This window comes from Oreochromis niloticus, linkage group LG4, assembly GCF_001858045.2.
Source record: "Oreochromis niloticus isolate F11D_XX linkage group LG4, O_niloticus_UMD_NMBU, whole genome shotgun sequence".
In the NCBI taxonomy this organism is placed as follows: domain Eukaryota; kingdom Metazoa; phylum Chordata; class Actinopteri; order Cichliformes; family Cichlidae; genus Oreochromis; species Oreochromis niloticus.
Window position 1 is genome coordinate 9244575 of NC_031969.2, and position 20682 is coordinate 9265256.

The window sequence follows — 20682 nt, forward strand, 5'->3', positions numbered from 1 at the left end:
CCGTTTTTAACTTTGTTTCTGCAGCATAAGCTTTGTGTTCGAGTTTTTGTGTGTTTCGTCATACAATTGCTGCATCTCATCTTTCTGCTCTTTGTGGCGTTTCAATAGTAATTCAACAACTTGGCTGTTGTGAAATTCCTGACGCGCAAACTTTTCTCTTTCAGTTTCGAGCAGTCCTTGCAGTACCTCCACCTCTTCTTCATGTTTCTGTTTAAGTTCAGCCAGAGTTTTCTCCGTCTCTGCGCGGAACTTTATGAGAGCTTCCTGGTCATCGGTTATGGAGTTTAACCTGTCAGCGATAACTGTCCTGTCGTCCATGACCAAAGACAGCATCTTATTATTCTGCCAAACGTCCTTGTTTTCTTGAGTTAGATCCTCGACCCGTCTCTTATTGATTGTAAGTTGTTTTTGCAGTGTTCAAGTTGTTTTTTGCAGTGTTCAAGCTCTCTTTAAGCTTTTCAACTTCACTAGTCATTGGATGGAGTTTGGTCGAACTGGCTGGTCGAACTTGGTCGACCTGGCTGGCATGTGTTTCTTTTCTTTTGACTTTTGCCTTGATAACGGTTAACCATTTGTTCCAGATATTAGCATCTCTGCCTTTCTTAGGGTTTGAGCTCATTTCTGCTTTTAACTGCTGTATCTCTCTAACACTAACAATAACCACCATGAATGTTCACTAAACTTTCATAGTTGCCCCCTATTTAAGGGTTTTTGAATATCAAAGGATCAAAGGATCAAAGGACTGTCATTAAACGTCACCACGTTCCGTGACGTAATCGATTTCTTGCGTTTTTTTAAACAACAGATTCGACCAACAACTCTGCCTGCTTCCTCAAGGTTGGTTGATAAACAATGTTCCTCTAAGCCAGCGGTCCCAACCCCGTGCCTCGGACCGGTACCGGTCCGTGAGTCGTTGGTACCGGCCGCGAGAGTTGAGGCTCAGGTGTGAATGTATGGTTTTCAGGGTTTTATCGGTTTTCAGCGTTATTTTGTTATCGTTTTTATCGTTAACTCGGTTTCCTGGGTCTTTTCACGTGTGTTATGAATAAATCTTCTTTTTTTGGTACCGGCACTAGTTTTATTTGTTGTATTTATCCGCGACACTTGTCGGGCATAAACCGGTCCGTGGCGCAAAAAGGTTGGGGACCGCTGCTCTAAGCTGCGGCACAGAAAATCTGCGTTGCGCACGAAAAAAAATCTAACCTGAATTGAAATTAAAATAAATACGTTACCAATTTATTCTGTTTTGCAGCGTGAGTCAGTAAGTGACCGATGACTGACTGCTCCAGCCAATGATGCGATTCACATTCGTATAAACGCAGCTAATCAACGTCGTTATTTGCCGACACCGGTGTTTTAGCTAGCAAAGCGGCATGGCTGATGGGGAGAGAAGCCACGTCAATGACAACGTGTACAACCATTGGAGATGTGAGCAGGACAGACGGAACAATTGACGGAAAACGTGTGGACTTTATAGCAGTTTTTAAATTGTGTTGATAGGCCACGTAAATCCAGAGTTATGATAAAAAATATATGCAGTGTTTGTTTTTTTCCTGAATACTATCGTTGTTTAGCAAAAACAAAACCAAAAAACCCACCCTTTCCTATTGGTGGAAAAATGTACAATGTCGACCAATCAAAAATGATATGGCAACATGGCATTTAGTTGTTTAGGAAGTTAGTTAATGAGTCAGTTAATGCTTTACTGCATATAGCTCCATGCAAACAATGAAAATGTGAGATAGTCTCTATAAATTGTCCCCATCTCTGCATTTTTTTTTAAAACGCTTATTAGTTCCACTTAGATCTCAAATGTAACAAATATGTGATTTAACCCTCCTCCAGTTAGTGAACTGGACTTGAAAATGGCAGGGCTTGTGGTGTCTTACATAAACTCAAGCCAGTAGCGGTTTTAGATACGGGCGACACGGGCGGTTGCCCGGGGCGGCATCGTGATGGGCAGTAGCGGTTTTAGATACGGGCGACACGGGCGGTTGCCCGGGGCGGCATCGTGATGGGGGGCGGCATCGTGATGGGGGGCGGCATCACGGGCATCGGCAAAAAAAAAAAAAAAAAAATGCTCGTACTCATGCTGCCCCGACGGCAGCCAGCGCATATTGGGAATGTCATAGGCATCAATCGGTTTTCTATCGCCCATTTGCTGGGAGTAAGGGCGCCCTCCGTTTGCGAGGTGCGCCTGCTGCTTGCGGCACAGGGAGGAGAGGGCGGGGCGGCGGGGATTCTCTGGCTGGCTGGAGCAGCATCTAATAACCAACTCGCAAAATAAAACAAAATAAAACAAACAACAAACACGAAACACCGGACATTATGATACAGACTTATAATTTAATTCTATACACGAAAACTGAGCGCGAGAGCCCTCGGTGCGCCTGCGCGCTGCTGAAGTCAAAGTAAACTTTGTCATCTCCGCTACATACAGTCCAGTATATAGAGAGACGAGACGACGAGGCTCCAGTTACAGCAGTGCAAATAAACGAACAATAAATATAGTAGAGTAAGAAAATAAATATACACTTTAGGACTCGGGGTAAAGGGATCAATAACAATTTAAAATTTATAATTTACAGTTTGATGATTTAAAGTCTCACACACAACCCGTCGAAAGGGGAGGGAGACCTGCTGCTTCCAAATAGAGCACATTTCATTCATAATGTTGTAAATCCAAGCCCATTATGTATTCATGATTTGAATCCTGGGTTGTGTGAAATCCCAGAAATACACCCTAGACAAGTTAATCTGTGAACTAAGGTGTAGGTCTATTAGGTTATGTTGTGGTGATCCTCTGGTTGAGGGATGGGTGTTCATACTGGAGTGCAAAATTAAAACCAATGGAAGATGGACAAAAGTTCAAAGCCATCAGGTGCTCAGTTTAGAAAAAAGAGAAAAGAAGAGGAGAAGAAACGAACAAATGATACAGGTAAACAGATGTGTCATTGGATAATGGCAGGTCATCCTGAAACAATCAGAATCAGAATACTTTATTAATCCCTAAGGAAATAATGTGGGTTACAGTTGCCCCAAGAAGAAATGGTAAAAATAGTAACAGTAACAGACTAAACTCCAAACAATACATTATGTTACAGATTTTAATATTAATTAGTCATTGTCAATTGTTGATTTGTCCTGTTCTCATTGTATGACGAATTATGATGGCTGTTTGGTAGCCGTTTGCATACTATGCATACTCTCTCTCTCTCTCTTCATATGTGTGTGTGGACAACAGTTTTATGTTAATGTACAATCCTTATTATGTTTTGTGTGGGGGGGGGGGCGCCAGAGGGAGTGTTCGCCAGGGCGCCAAACAGGCTAGGACCGCCACTGACTCAAGCTTTCTAGCTTTAGATGATAAATAGTTACTCGATGCTCTTGTCTAATTATGATCACTTCTGGATCCAAAAAAATCAACATGGTAGTGTCCATCACACTACACACAACACAGAGTGCAATAACCAGGGGGTGAGGTCACAGTGGCTGTGTCCAATTTGATATCACATGTCAGCGTGTTTGTTTCAGTTCCTCAAGCTCCCTGAAGCCAAAGCCAGCCAGCCTGAGGCAAAGAACAAACAACACCCCCAGCCGATACACCAGCCAAGGAAGAGCCACCCGCTGCCACTGCCGCTGCTGTCTCGGCACCCTCGGAGCCTGAGCCCACGCCTTCCTCATTTCCTGATGACACTTCGCTGAAGAACCACGAGCCTCATCTGGACCCAAGCCTCGCACCCACAACAGGGTCCTCAACCCTCCTGGAGGAAAGTCTAGTGTGGTGTTCTACTGATCTGCTGAGCGTGCCACCTCTCCCAGTTTGTCCATTAACCTCTTTGTCTGCTCCCTGTTAATCTTCTCTCATTCCTACACTGCTTTTTTGATGGTCATGTGATCTGTACACCTAAATGCAGCCCAGTTATTGTTGTTGTTCACACCTAATGCCTGGGCTCATAAGTTGTCCTCAACATCTTGCATTTTCATCCCCCGTTTCTGACTCCCTCCCGTCTGTCTTCTCCTTGAAATTCTTCTATAATGAAACCTGCATTCATTACAATCACCGATGAGTCAGCTGAATGGCTAGCTTATCACTTTAACTGTAACACTGTTCAGTCTCAACTTTGCAGTTACCGTTTTCATCATTTATGTTACAAGCATTTGTAAGTGCAATTTGTTTGGAGGCACAATCGTCTGATTTTTGCGTGTGTGAGAACATTAAACATTAAACCGTTCTTGAGATGCAGAAATGTTCTGCATCTCAAGAACGGTTTAGAGTTTGGACTACTTGCACAATTTTCCGCTTTAAACTGAGCTGCAATTTGGTTTGGCTAAAAACTTCACAGCAAACATTTGCCCAAATTTCTGGGAGCTTTCTGGGGTCAACACAGCTTCTCATCAGTTTAATATATGAAGTGCCAGATCTTTATTGCATGTCCACTTAATTTCAGAATTTAAGAAACAATCCATGTGACTGAGGCCTGGTATCAGCTTGGCATCCTTTCATCTCTCTAGCCTTTTAGTTAATTATGCCTTACTAAAAACGTGTACAACAGAGAGCACAATCTGTGATTAGGAATTGAAACAGCTGTTTACTCCCCAGATGTTTCTGTGTTCTCAAAGAAATTCCATTTTGATTTATGTGAATGTATTGTGCAGGTACTTTCTCTGCTTCGCCCTCATTGCTTACATGGGATATATTAAAAACTGACAAGCTGTTTGAACATATGATGTGAAATCACTTAATTAAACTGCTGGATTTGCTAAAAGTTCAAATATTTATACTACTTTGGCAAATGAGTTTTGCACATTACTCTTAACTTATTAAGTGGCTATTAGTGAGGGTCATAATAATCAATTCAATTGAGTAATGGGCTGACTAAGTATTTCCAGACTAAGAGGAAAAAGTCAGTGAACATATCCATAGGTTTAGGTGTAGGTTTAATCCATTTCTGAGAAAACTGAAGAGCAGAAGTGACATTGTGTCTTCTTACTTGGATTTATCCAAATTCATGTAAGTTTCAGTCTGTTCAGCCTGTTTTTGTGTGGCACCAAGCAGTAGACCTAAACCTGGATGTGCTTCTGGGTTCTACCTCTAATGAAAACGGATGAGTGTAAATGCAACCATTGTTTGTTGTTTGCTGCCACCTACTGGGTGAAAAAGAACTGAAGCTGTAAAAAGCAAACAGACATTACAACAAAGTCAGTATTCCTAATGATAGGCTTCGTTTTGTTTCAGTTTCAGTTCACCATACAGCTCATCAGATTGTTTTCCATTTACATTTGATATAATAGCTTTTTCGTACTACCGATAAACATATTGTTAATTAATTACTGCCTTTTTCTTCTTTTCTTTCTTCCAATCTGTGCTTGGTGTCCAGTGATGGTGATGTTTCCCCTGTTGGCTTCACTGTCTCTTCACGTTCAGTGGGACTCCTGGGAGGAAGCTTTCAATGCACTTACAGCAACATAATGTTCACAACATCTCTCTGCTCCACTCCATGTGTGACGGGGTCCACTCACAGTGAGACTGAGAGCAGGGAAAGGAGAAAGTATCAGCAGAAAAGCTTGCTATCAATTTAGGACTGGACAAAGTTGGATGGTGTGTCCCTGAATTGGCCTTTAATAGTAGTTGTAGTGTTTCCTTCCAATCAAACCAAACCGCGCTGTGAAAACATTAAATTTATCTCATTCTGTTCACGTATTATTGTCTGAAAGCTCATCAAACAGGATCTGAACCAGTTAAGTACTTGACTTAAATTCGGCTCACAGCTGGAGCCCAAAAACATCTTTTACTTCAGTAAAACACCCAAAATCCTTCAGGTGGTCCTGGTTAAATAAACCGCAACATAACATCACCTACCTACGGTCGATCGGCTCCTTTAAGTTGGATTTTTTTTTAATAACTGGACTATTTCTTTTTAACATGTATATGTTAGAATAAAACCCTGCAGCTCTATAAAAACAGTAATAATAACATTAACAGTAAACAACACAAACCGCTCAGAAAACCGGAGTTGAGTTTAAAACCGTTTCCTCTGTGAGCGCCGAGTTAGAGACGATAGAACAACAGAGGAGCTCTCTGTTAAAGCGTTTTTACATTGTCTGACTGCATGACAGTGTTTTATATTCAAAAGAAAAGTTCAAACCAATGACTGTAGAGACTAGCAGCCCTGAGTCTGTATGTAAAGCATGGAAACTCCATAGCAGTGATATTTGTTCTTACATAGGTGCACTTATTCTTTGTTACGGTACTTTACTGTTCCAATGAAACAAGAAGATCTCATTTTAAAGTCCATTTTTTGGCCATCCTGTGATATCATTTGCCATATTCTCTTAATATCTTAGAGCTATTTCCAGGGGCAAGAATGTTGATGTTAGGCGACCGTGGCTCAGGGGGTTGGGAAGGGCACCTGTAACCGGAAGGTCGCCGGTTCGATCCCTGGCCTCTCTGTCCTGGTCGTTGTGTCCTTGGGCAAGACACTTTACCCTACTGGTGTTGGCCAGAGGGGCCGATGGCGTGATATGGCAGCCTCGCTTCTGTCAGTCTGCCCCAGGGCAGCTGTGGCTACAACCGTAGCTTGCCTCCACCAGTGTGTGAATGTGAGCGTGAATGAATAATGTCATTGTAAAGCGCTTTGGGTGGCTTGAAAAGTGCTATATAAATCCAATGCATTATTATTAGATACCTTTTAAAATCAGGTTGTGAGTCACTCTCACAGCACTGATTTTAGAGTAATGTGCAACAGTTGTAATGTCAATTAGAATTCCAAACTGCCCTTTTCTCCAGTCAGGGTTATGGTGAAATTTAAGTTGTTCTTTTGTGTGATTGCACATGGCCCATCACAGGACCCCTGTACAGCAGAAGTCTCAATTCACTTTTATCTATACATCACCAAATTACAACAACAGTCACATGGTAGTGAGACCGTTAGTCACACAAATGGTGGACAGAAAGTAATTTTTGAATTTAGAAAAAAATAAAATGACTCAATTAACATTTATGTTTTTTTATTATTACAGATTTTTTCAGTGCTCTTACATCTATGACAAAGTGTGTATGGACTGTATGGGGGACCGTACCTTCACTGTTGAGCTCACCTTTTTTAACATATGTCTGTGTGCATTACTTACATAATATCAGTATGGCAAGGAGTTTATGGTTTCTCTGTTTTTCTCAAAGAAAAGACAGAAAACTTCACAATATATGAAGTTACACCACAGCTTCTCCAAATGTGTGCTTCTTTTTCAGTCAGGGGGCTTTTAATAATAATGTATATTTTATTGATCCCCGTGGATTACTTTTATTTTCTCTGCATTTGACCCATTCATTCAGTGAAGCAGTGGGCAACCACTAAGCAGGCGCCTGGGGAGCAGTGTGTAGGGACGGTACCTTGCTCAGGGGTACCTCAGGGTCACCGTTCAGTGGATTCGAACCCCCGACCTTCCGATCACTCTACCTACTGAGCGATCCCTGATTTTAGAGCATCTGCACTAGCCAATGAGCCAAACACTAGGGTGATCTCTGAATTGTGGCTACCGCCTTTACATCTTATATACGCAGACACAGACACTCTTAGACAAAGAACATTCCACAGCAGATCAATTATTAGCAGATCCTTAACTCTTCAGTCTAAGAAAAGCTCCGACCAACCGTCACCTCCTTTATGTCAAGAATGTCGAGAGCACCTCAAGAGGAAAATGAGTCTGCTGTGACGGTGCAATAAAACTTGGCCCGACTTATGATCACATTCCACATGCATGCAAACTTGTGAAAGGAGTGCTCTTACTATACTAAAGTGATATGGTTAAAATATGTGATCAATACATGAGAAAAGAAATCTGCCACCACATGGGTCTGTAGCTCTGTCCACCCTTTTAGGGAACATATTAGGGCTTATATTTCACTAAAAACTATCTAATATGCATATCCACATAATTATGGATCATTATAATTATGATATTATGAAAAAAACACAAAAAATACATTAAGAAACAATTTATATTAGATTTATATTTCAAATAGGACAAAATGCTGATTTTACAGCAGCAAAATTATTGGATCTCTATAGTTTAAACATTTAATAAGCTTTCTGCCTGCACAGAGTGAATAATCAAACAAATTGAGTCATCATAAACACTTATTTTATTTTTATTACATAATTTTTAAATTTTAATTACTTTATTATTATAGCACTAGGAATAAACAATAAGGGAAGGATTCTTGATCAGCTCCGTAATGCTGAACTTACTGGCCATAGTAAGCTATATACAGTATTCTGGAGACAGTATAAAATGTCACTATATGTCCATGTGTGTGTGTGTGTGTGTGTACGTGCGTGTATTTTATGTATATAGATTTTTTTCCAATTATTACTAATGATATAACACTGTCCAGACATGCCCTGTGAGGACATGAGGAGGAAACAGTGAGGAGCCGTGTGAGGCTGCTACAGGCTGTGGCTATTCCCAAGCAATGTGCCCTGTCTATAGTGACCGAGACTGGGGAGTGATCCACCCCAAAAAGCCAGGGGATGAGACTCTCCACATAGTCAACCACATTGTTGCCCTCAGACTTTTCTGGGATGTTAACAATTTGAACATTAGACGTCCTGCTCCAGTTTTGCAGATCGCCTGCTTTCTCTTTTAGAGCATCAAAACATCTTCTACACACTTTTTCCTCTCTCACCTGTCGGGAGGAGTTTATGAAAGAACCACACGACAACTCTTCTGACATTTCCCATTTCCACTTTCTTCACGACACCGTATTCTCTATATGTCTATCAAATCAAATATGGTTGTAGATTGTTTATACTCCATATCTTCTTTCCCTTTAGATACAAACCTACAACATCCCAAAAAGACCTCACAATGGGGATGGGTTGGATTTTATTCAGCAACAGCTGGATCTTCCCAGGAAAGATGACAGCAAACGATACCTCTGCGAGCAGTGTGGGAAAAGATTCAGTAGTTTATCATATTTGAAGATTCATCAGCATACGCACACTGGAGAAAAACCCTACTCCTGTCATGAGTGTGGAAAGAGTTTCGCTTGTTCAGCTAATTTGTTTCTCAGAGATATTTTTATTAGATTGAAGCAACGCAGACAAAGAAATACAGAGAATTATTAGACGACAAGCAAGTAGATTTCATAGTGACTGTTTGAGCTGACATAACAGAATACAGATTAATGACACATTCACATATCTTTTAATTGCTTTTATCAATTTACCCCCTTACTCATGCCGTAGCCCTATCAAGCCAGGTTGAGAAAAACAAAACAAAACAAAAACAAAAAAGGGGGGAAAAAACACCACCACAAATACAACAGGACAAAACAGAACAAAATAAAACAAACACACAATTAAAACAGGTTTGCAACCTGAAGGCTGGAAAAGTATTTCAGGAATTGCTCCCACACCTTGCAAAACTTACCACTGGTATTACTAATCGCATAACGGATCTTTTCCAGGCTCAGATAGTACATAAGGTCCCTCAGCCATTGAGCATGGGTGGGCAAAGGAGCACCCCTCCATCTTAGTAGAATCACACATCTAGCCACAAGGGAGGCGAAAGACAGTGTGCAAAGCTGTGACGAGGTCAACCGTGCATCAGCCTCCCCCAGTGGTGCCAAAAAGCGCAACTAATAGATTAGGATCCATATGGTATCCAAAAGTTAGGATAGGCTGGAAGGTTTGAAATAGTACTCTCCAGAATCCTTCAAGGCTAGGGCATGTCCAGAACACATAGATAAGGGAAGCCTCTGCACTCCCACACTTATCACAACAGGGGTCCACATTTGGATACATACGAGATGTAGAACCTATGCACAACCTTAAATTGTAAAAGACAGTGGCGGGCACATAAGAATGTAGAATTAACTAACTTGAGTATTAAGTCCCATTTATCTACAGACAATGACTGATTTAAATCTTGTTCCCAGGCCGTTTTAATCCAGTTCATTGAAGAACCTTTCATGCTCACCAGCCTGTCATATATAAGAGAGATAAACCCTTTACTTATTGGAACTGGAGTAAGGCGCATATCCCCTGGGCTTGCAGCTGGTGCTACCAGAAAGTTTGGGTCATTCAGCTAATTTGAAGGTTCATCAGTGTACCCACACTGGAGAAACCCTACTCCTGTCATGAATGTGAAAAGAGCTTTGCCAATTTAGCTAATTTAAAGGTTCATCAGCATATGCACACTGAAGAGAAATGTTAGATCTGTCACAGGTGTAGGTGTTTCAGCAATTCATCCACTTTAAGACATCATAAATATTCCTGTCCTGCCCTCTAACCTACATTATCATTTCCACAAATGTTTGTTCAAATATTTCATAAAACCATTAAACTCATTTCCAAGCATATAAAAATGTTGTCATTTTAATTTCATTTTCAAATGAAAGCCAATGACAGAGAGATTATGAAGAACTTACAGAGGTGGGAAATGTACTTAAGTAGAATTTTCAGGAATTTTTTACTTTACTTGAGTAGTTCTTGACTTCTTCTACTTTCACTCCCGACCAGAGATGGGCAGTAACGCGTTACTTGTAACGCGTTACTGTAATCTGATTACTTTTTTCAAGTAACGAGTAATGTAAGGGATTACTATTGCAAAAACGGTAATTAGATTACCGTTACTTTCATGTAGGAACGCTGCTTACTGCGTTACTAAAACCGTGATTTTTTGCGAGAACGTGTCATGACAGTGACGTAAGCGAGTGCGACGTTCGTGACAACAGCTGTCTGCAGATCATAATATATCGAGTGCGGACAGAGTGTAGCATGCAGCGTTTAAAGCGTGGAAGTACTGACCTTATTTTGAGTTTGATTCCATAAAAAGTGACAAAAACATTAGTGTCCGTTGTGCGTGGGAAGAAAACTTCTTTTTACAGCGAAAAAACCCCTAAACTTCCAAGCAAGCACCGAGTGCGCTACAACGTAATGTGAAATTCACAGAGAAACTCGCGGATTCTTCCACTGACCGCTGCAGCACACCTGCACCAGGGTAAACCTCCGCCTACCCCAGTCCTGCTTTACAGGTGAAAATAGAGCAACAGGACCGCTAGTCTTTGATTTTATTTATTTTCTGCTGTGTTTTACTTGCATCTATTTGAAAGAGTGAGTGTAAACACAAAAAAATATTTTATTTTATGTGCTGGAATGTGCAGAAAATAGGTTTAAATGTTAAACAAATTTCTTCCAGCCAGAGAATGTTGCATATAATTTAATTTTTGCTTGATGCATAAAGTTAAAAGATTAAAACTAATAAAACAAGTTTTAAAAAGAGACTTTTCCATTTGATTACATTTTGTATGATGAATTATGCAGAAAAAGTAGAATTGGGCTGAAAGATCTATCGCTTTATCACCTATTCAGGTTGTAAATCGTGTTTTTAAAAAGTAACTAAGTAACTAAGTAACTAATTACTTTTGAAAATAAGTAATCAGTAAAGTAACAGGATTACTTTTGGGGGGAAGTAATCAGTAATTAGTAACTGATTACTTTTTTCAAGTAACTTGACCAACACTGCTCCCGACATTTTAAAACAAATATCTGTGCTTTCTACTTTAACGTACTGTGAGATAGCTTGGCCAAACTGGCTGAAGAAGGGCAGGAGACTGATCCTGTAAACATTGTAAATGTTTGCAAACCACAGAATAAATATAAGGTATGGCTAAATCAAAACAAGAATGCTCACTAAGAGTGAGTGAAAATAAAAGTTTCACCACAACCGGTCTGTTGAGGTGAAGAGAAAGCTGAGTGTGAAAGCGAAGCTCTCAATTTACCGGTCGGTAAAAGTCCCTACCCTCACCCTATGGTCATGAGCTGTGGGTAGTTACTGAAAGAATGAGACTGTGGATACAAGCGGTGGAAATGGGCGTTCTCCGAAAGGTGGCTGTCCTCTCCCTTAGAGATAGGGTGAGAAGTTCAGCCATCCGGGAGGGGCTCAGAGTAGAGCCGCTGCTCCTTCACATTGAAATGAGCCAGTTGAGGTGGTTCGGGCATCTGACAAGGATGCCTCCTGGGCGCCTCCTGGGTGAGGTGTTCCGGGCATGTCCCACCGGGAGGAGGCCCCGGGGCAGACCCAGGACATGCTGGAGAGATTATATCTCTTGGCTGGCCTGGGAATGCCTTGGTGGAGGTGGCTGGGGAGAGGGAGGTCTGGGCTTCTCTGCTTAGGCTGCTGCCCCTGCGACCCGGTCCCGGATAAGCGGAAGAAAATGGATGGATGGATGTTTTCAGTTTACCTCTCTATTGTTGCTGACTTTAGCGATGGCTTCTGGAGAAAGTCTCTCTTGGATCAGAATACGAAGGGCCTGGCAGTTGCAAGTGAGAGTGCAAAATTTCTATTCTGCATTTTTTGAGTGCCAACTTTTATCTCTGCTATCAGTCTGACCATTAATCTGCATTCAAAGAACAAATTAGGGCTTTACTCGTGTTGCCAGCTCACATGAAAGGCATTTTAAGGGCTTTTATTGTGAAGCAAACACAAACTTCACCAGCCATACCGATTATTGACCAACCTTTTCTTTCTCTGTGCCAAGCTGAGCTTTGCTACAGTATTAAAGCGCCCTTAAGAGCGCTCTCACCTTAAGCATAACCAGGTAGTCGTCATGCCGCTGTATCTTGAGGATGTTTGACAAAGCTGTAACTCCTGCTTTGAAATCTGGAGAAACCTGGAAAAACAAACACATTGCTGTTTTAACTCTTATCCTGCGAAGATTTAAAGAAGGAAAGAAGAAAGAATGGCAGAACGGAGGAAGCTCAAGTCAAAGTTTTACTTACTGTCGAGGTTAACCAGAGGGTCCACGGCTTTATCACTGTTACTGGAAGCTGCCAGTTTTTGTACTTCTCCACTGTGAAGAGACACACAAAACACGCCACTGATGAACAGACTGACTTGCACTACATTAACGGGGGAGCTCACACTAACGAGTACAAGGGTAACAATTTGTTCTTCTTATTCTGCAATAAAAGGAGACATATGATCTGACTCTGAGCAAACAGTATTCCTTTTGTAATGTCTCCATCTCCTGGTCATCATTGGAATTTCAACTAGTGACACAGATTAAAGTGACAGAAAATTTTTGTTCCAGTGACACCAATAAACCAACAAATGTCTTCATGTAACCTGTTATATGCACACAACTTAAAGGGACACAATAATAATTGGTGATACTTTTTTCCATGCAAATAACTGGCCAGTAGGTAGGTGGCAGTTTTGTACACATCATTACTTACCCTAACCATAACCTGATTAATTAGTCAGATTAATTGTGGGGCACATAACCGTGTTGATGTGAACCCCCTCTGCAAACCTGTAAATCCAGGTTAACCCTCAGGATATCTCACTAAACCTCACAGCTCTCTGCACGTACTGCATTCAATTCAGTTTGATTGATATAGCACCAAATCACAACAATAGACACCTCAAGACACTTTATATTATAAGGCAACAGTCTTTTTATTATTATTATTTAAAAAAGGGAGTTCTTGCACTATACAAGTAAATGTGAACCAAATTAAACTCTTTACCATTGTCTCCATATTCATACCTGACAGCCAAGCCCAGAAACCAATCTACAGCCTCCTTCCTCTCATCGACTCCAAACGGACAGTTCACATCCTGTCGGTGCTGCACACAGGTAAAGAAAGCTAGAACACAACTCACCGTGCTCCTCATATTATATCGGAAATGCAGTTTTATGTTAGTAATCCCCATTAATAACAGCAGTGGTTACTTTCAGATCATCCTGCAGTCTCACCTTTTGGTAGGCTTTGGGCCACTCTGAGCTGGGGATGTTCCTTAGGTTGCCTCTGTCTTTGATTTTAATAATGCAGGATCTTCTGGTCCTAGCCACACAATGCAATTCCAAAACTGTGTCGCATCTGAACGGAAACGAGACAATACTGATAACAACTCATCAGCAGCTACATTAGGCCAGTAAGTGAAGGAGAGAAAAGGCGTGAATAAATAAAACTGAGGCTCCAAGACCACATCTGCTGAATCATATAGCATTCACTACAGGGCGCAAATAGTTTATTTTAGCACCAGAAAGTAGCCAGCGTGTATCTACTCTGGTCAAAAGAATCCACGCTTCGTACTGATGTCCACAATTCTTTTTTTTATTCCTCTCACAATCATGATGCACCGTGAAAACTAGGAACAAGTAAAACAATATTAATAATATTAATAATAATATTAATAATATTAATAGCACATATGACATCCATCTCAGAGACTTATTTGTTTTCATAAAGTGCACAAGTGCTTAACAAATTAACCAGCATAATATTTTTGCCGTGTACACCTTGTAAAACCAGCAGTAGAAAAGTTGTAGATTTCGAAAAGTCCGCGGTGCCATCGCTCTGTCTTGTCTTACTTCACAATCACAATTTAACAGAAACATTCTTTGTAAGAAAAATGTATCACTGGACTCATAGAATATCTCTTCCCACTGTTAGTGTACACAAACATGAGTACCAAATAAAGGAAAACATATATTTATATGTATATATATATATGTGTGTGTGTGTGTGTGTGTGTGTGTGTGTGTGTGTGTGTATGTATGTATGTATATAAAACAATATATCTCAGACGATGTATCAGACGAGATATCTCTTATCTCAAACATAACATGCTCCAGAGAAGATTAGGTCTGCAGGTAAGAAGTGAACCCCCTTCATAACACTGACAATCTGGTCTGTACTTTGTAATGCAAACCCCTGTCTTTTCTTGAGATGTTATGTGGACATGTTTGTTACTTAAACCTTAGAACAAGTGAACTACAGTATTTAAAACATTGAAGCATACATTACGTACTCCGGTTGTCTTGCTTTTAACAAGTAGAAGTTGGTTTGTATGATGTGTTTATGTTCAGCACTTGCACAAGAGGCAACAATATCATCATAACATGGGCTCATATTGGATTTGAATATGGGACCTCTCATCCCCAAAGTGAGAATCATCCCCCTAGACCAGGGATCAGCAACCTTTAAGACCCAAAGAGCCATTTGGACCCGGTTTCCACGCAAAAGAAAACACTGGGAGCCGCAAATACTTTTTGACATCTAAAATGAAGATAACACTGTATATATTGTTTTTTACCTTTGTGCCTTGTGTGAACAACTAAGGTGTGTTGCTTATGAAATCCATGAAGTGCTACAGAGAAAATTACATTTTATTTATGTAATTAACACATTTTGAACTCTTAAAGAAATATAACAAAAGGAAAGACACCCAGCTGAACTAAAATGATCCATGTAGCAAACAAAAAGTGTTGTCAGCCGCCACCCTTATATCGCCTTTGGGCTTTTGGAGCCTTGTGTGACTCTTATTTTGAGCGATGAAAAATTAATAGAATATAATTTTATTTTTATATTTCAATATTACAATAATCTTCCAATTTAGAACTACAAGTTAAAAAAGAACTAACATAAATAAAATACACTTAAGCTAAATACTTCTAATTTATTTTCCCAAACCACGCGGAGCCGCATTATAAGGACTAAAGAGCCACATGCGGCTCCGGAGCCGCAGGTTGCCGACCCCTGCCCTAGACCAACGAGCCACCGAAAACAACCTTTACAGCTTGAATAGGGGAAGAACAATAGTAGTAATACGTAGCCATTTTTTTTTTTTGCCCCACCACCACCCCCCATGCGAGTTCATGTGCGTGCGTGTACGCGTGCACGGGCCCTATAGGAGGTACCTTTGCTCGTTCATGTGAGTTCTGGGTTCACTTAAGTTCATATAGTTTACCCGTGGTTTTAATTTAATCAGTCATTTGTGTTTTAATTAAACTACTTTTTATGGATTCTGGACGTGTCTCACCAACCAGTTAATAATAATAATAATAATAATAATAATAATAATAATAATAATAATAATAACAATAATAATAAAATGTTATTTATATAGCACCTTTCTATACAGAGTCACAAAGTGCTGCACATAAGATAACAAATAATAAAAAGGTAAAGCAAATCATATAAAACAGGCAAAAAGCAGTTTTAAAATTGTGAGTTTTGAGTTGCTTTTCAAAAACAATTACTGAGTCCACAGTTCTTAAGGTTTGGGGGAGAGAGTTCTAAAGTCTCGGGGCCATAGTGGCAAAAGCTCTATCACCCTTAGTTCTCATCTTAGTCTGTTACTTTACTGACTCGACTCTTTAAATTAGCACCAGTCCTTTTCATCAAAATCAAAATTATCTTTTTTTTCCTCTTTAAATGCCAGTTAGGTTATATATTACTAGTAACTTTTCAGATAAAAAGGTGATAAAGTCCTAATGTTCTCAACTTCCTATTTATGAATTTTTTCATCTGAGCATCGGGGACAATCGCTGTCTTGCAATTGTTGAGGTCACTAGTGTGCGCCCCATTTCTTCCAGGATCACTCTTCATTTGTATGTTTTAGGACTCCTACTACTGTGAAATGGTTGTCATAGGACAAAGGCATTGAATTCCAAGACATCCGGGAGATTGTGGAAAAGAGCAGTAATGCCCTTCTCGCCATCTTTCCAGAAAAATAAGTGATCTGGAAGCTGTTAGGCACTTTCTGCACCTGCATAAACTCCAGGACAAATTTAATAACAGTGTTTGTTGCTGTTTGTGCTGCAGCTGTAGCTTTGATTTTTTTTTTTTTTTTTTTTTTTTTGGAGAGTTAATATTTTGGCTATGGTATGTAATGAAATGTGCAAGAGTAAAAGTGTTTTTAGCATGTGCTTCAAAGCTAAGTTTGACTGGGAAACTCAAAGCTCAACAGTTTTAGCAGAAATAACACGTTACACTTAGCATGTAATAGATTTGGGGAGAAAATTCTTTAAAAAAAATCATAATTTACAAGACACTTTATTTGTGACATACATATCTATTGACATATAACAGACAATTTAACAATGGCTAGCTAAAATCTGGGCAATAAAAAAGCAGTAGAGAATAGAATAGAGAATATTAGTATTTATAAATATATAAATCTCTTTGTGAAGAACTTTGCAATGTTGATGCAGGTGGAATGAGAGACATAAATAAAGTGCAATATGCAGTAAATGGAACCATGTGTGTGCATTGATGTTACTGAAAGTGAAAAGTAGTGAAGTGAATTTGTTCGATAACAAGCAAAAAAAAAAAAGGTTTGAAACTGACCACTGAATGCCAACCAGAGGTGTCAAAAGTACACACATTCCTTACTAAAGTTTAGATACCTCTGTTTAAAAATACTCGACTAACAGTAGAAGTATTCACTCAACTTTTTACTCAAGTGTTTTAGATAACTGTAAATTCAGAGACGTGAGGTTGTGCTGAAAAGAATGATACCAAACAAGGCAAAGTAAATAGTTTTAAAGGTGAAATGTAGAGGTAAAGTCAAAAGTAGTCAAAAATGGCCAATTATACCCTGGACCCCAGAGGGTTAAACTTTTTTTTTTTTTTTTTTTGTAAAGTAACGCAATAGCTACTTTTCAAGTAATTAATTACTTTTAGAATCTTGTAACTCAGTTACTTTTTGAAGAAGTAACTAGTAACTATAACTATAATAATAATAATAATAATAATAATAATAATAATAATAATAATAATAATAAATTTGTTTTCCAGTGCCCAACACTGGAAGAGACATAGTTTAAAGTGAAATTTCTAATCATCTTGATCACTCATTGGGTGTCTATAAAGTAGGGCTGGGTATCGTCACTGATTTCTAGAATCGATTCAATTCCGATTCACAAGGTCCCGAATCGATTCGATTTAATTCGATTTGATTCGATTCAATTCGATTTAAATCTGGGAAATTTTGACAGTCAGAAATATTATAATTCAGATCAGTACATTTACATATTTTTGTATCTATAAAAAGGAAGCTGACACACGCAAGTCTTTATCAAAGGTGTGAGCGTCACAGCAGATGCCTTTGTGTCAAAGTAGCTGAAGATAAAACACAGAAAAACATGAAGGTGGTTTTCCTGGCCTGAGATTTTATAAAAATATTCTGCAGTACATCAAAAACGAAAGAAAACCATTAATCAACATATGAACGTTACCTCTGACGTTACAGCGGTTTTATTAGAGACACTAAGCGTTTTGCATTTTGCATAATTTTAAAAAGTTTAAATTTGTTCAGTATTGAACGGCAGAAATTAGGTTTTCTTTTCAGAAGTATGTAAAAGGGGAAAAAACCAGCGGCCGACAGCGCTGTAAACAACAGTAGACTTGTGCGTAACAAGCAAGCGAATAATGCAGAAAACAGATTTTTAGACAGGAAACTGTTCTTGAAGTACAGAGAGAGAGAGAGAGAGAGAGAGAGAGAGAGAGCTGTGCATCCTGGTGGAAGCAAAACCGTAAAAGTCAGAGTTGTTGTTTCTTTTGCTGCTGGTTCGGTCAATATTGTTTGGAGAGAGATAAAACTAACAGCTTTAGAATCAGCGCAAAAAGGGCGTGAACACAAAGCGCGGACCCGCCAACAGATCAGAATCAGCGAGCTGTCAGCTTTCAGCCCCGACCGTGTCCGTGCCGTCAGCTGAGAAAGGCGACGTCTCACTGATCCGCGCTGTGTGTTTACGTCTTTGTGCAGAATCCGTGTACCTGCTCTCACTTACTGTCTTAGCTGTTTGGTGGTTGTTGAAATTTTGTGAGATTTCACCTGAGATTCTGGCATTTCGGGCAAAATAAATTTATATTAAAAAATCGATTCAGGATTTTAATGAATCGATTTTACGTTATCCAAGCCAGAATCGATTTTAATCGATAAATCGATTATAAAAACCCACCCCTACTATAAAGGTTGATTTGTTGTTTAGTTTTCTTCTCTGTGGACTGTTGATTTATCCCAAATTGTTGGTAGAAGGGATAATTTTCTGCACAGCATGGCATAAAAAGCTCCACATACTGTTCATCGGTAAAGGGGTGTTGCGAAATCAGTTTCACCCCGGTTCTTTTTTATTCCTCGAGCATCCAGAGATGGCACCGGACTCAGTAGTTATTTCACAAAACCTTTATTCGTCTTCCTTTAAGCATGCATCTTCTAGAAGGGAAGACGTGCAAGGCCGGTGTCCCTCTGCAAAATCTTCACCTCTTTGTTTGTTATAGTCAGCTTTATAGAAGTGACCCCATCATAAAACCCCCATGGTGTGCTGCAAACTCTGTGTCTGTGTGTGTATGCACGAGCACGTGAGTGCCTGTGTGTGCGCGTACCTGTGCGTATGTGTGAGCGCACGTGAGTGAGTGTGCATGTAGGTGTGGGTGCGTCGTAACAGTCAAAGCACTGTGTGTGTGTGTCTCTGTGTACGTGACTTCCTGCCGGTCGTAAAAGTAATCTCCTCACCCAAACTACACCAAATTCCTCTACACAACATAGAAAACAGAGTTAACATATTACAAACACTGAGACCCCCACTCTGCATCCACTGGGCCATTGGCCTCTTGTTGTCTTACATTTACATTTAAGGTGGAGAGTCTCCTGCAAACCTACTTCTAAGTTTATAACAATTATGAGTTTTATTAAAGGTACAAGCATCAGCATCAGCAACCCCCAAATGTAGCTTCCTGTCTCCTTTTATGACAGGCAAACCCCCAGTGTCCATAAATTCCTTTCCCTCTAAACAATTACACACACTCTCAGGCCTACAGCTAAGCCAAACTAAAACACAGACCAATCCTTCCTTATTCCTGTGATCTAAACAAATTTAACACATCATATTATAATAATTATTCTCTTGTACTCACAAATCCCTCTTTTGATCTGCCCCATGGCAGATCAACAATACTCTAAATCTGTTAACAAAATGTGTTCATACAAGCTCTCCCCATTTCCCAAAAGTAGCATCATGTCGTCTGTGTTTGGTTTGCTCCACCGTGACCTGTGATGTCAGAGTCGCTGGAGTGATTTGATGTCTGTCCTTCTATCTTCCGAGTCGGGTGATTATCTGCTTCTCTTCTTTCTTCAACTTCCGGGGTGGACTACCCTTCAGTCGTTGCATGGATCAGGGATTTATTCTGTCCCTGGGCTGGGATCCATGTAGGGGGTCTCAACCGAGTCCCCCTTTTTTTGCCAAGAGCCTTTCCGACCTCCTAGGCTCTTCCGCCACCGCACACTGGCTCCCGTGTTGCCAGATCTCGCCATTCCTTTCAGCTGGACTGGGTGTGAGATCCTCTCCACCTCCTTGAATTCTCTGGTCCAGCTTGGGCCCAACTTCTTCTTCTTGAGCCCTTTCCAACAGACCCAATTCGCCTCTGGCGCTGCATGCTCCTGGTGTCTGTACTGCTTGCAGAACCATAACTCCATCGCTCCACCTGTAACTAAAAAATAACACTCCCCAGAAAACCCTCTTTTGGCACATGGACCTCGCCGTGCGTCAACCCCACACAATTAGAGATGCACAAGAAAGTTGCACCAGCTCTCAAAAATTCACAGGGCTTCTCCCTTGGACTAACTCTACTTCCAGCCTGTAACCATTTCATAAGAAAACATTAGCCAGTGGTTAAATGTTAAGCTTGTTTAACTCCCAGCTCCACCTGGAGCCTGTAGCCTAGAAGACAAATCTGTAAGTTAAATCAAACTTCACATTTGCAACCAACTGTAGATCATAAGAGGAATAAAGTATTCAGCATAAAAGACAAGTATCATGTGCAGGTTTTCTCAAATCATTAAACCACAATTATTCCCATAATTTGCCCCAAATCATGAATC

The 20682-nt window shown here is 40.1% G+C and overlaps 1 protein-coding gene across 1 annotated transcript; it reads right to left on the reverse strand.

Annotated features, from left to right (window-relative positions):
• Positions 1–12179: 12179 nt before the first annotated feature.
• LOC100702619 (RNA transcription, translation and transport factor protein-like) lies at positions 12180–13253 on the reverse strand. Its single transcript, XM_025906630.1, has 4 exons — positions 13245–13253; positions 12789–12908; positions 12593–12679; positions 12180–12319 (listed from the first exon to the last, which is right to left on the reverse strand). Exons 1-4 carry the CDS (start codon positions 13251–13253, stop codon positions 12242–12244), a joined length of 294 nt encoding a protein of 97 aa, XP_025762415.1. The 3' UTR covers positions 12180–12241.
• Between the last annotated feature and the right edge of the window lie 7429 nt (positions 13254–20682).

Coding starts and splice junctions, on each gene's coding strand:
- LOC100702619 (XM_025906630.1), bottom strand. Junction 12,680..12,788: donor CCCTCTGGTTAACCTCGACA/GTAAGTAAAACT, acceptor TTGTTTTTCCAG/GTTTCTCCAGATTTCAAAGC. Junction 12,320..12,592: donor ACTACCTGGTTATGCTTAAG/GTGAGAGCGCTC, acceptor TGCAACTGCCAG/GCCCTTCGTATTCTGATCCA.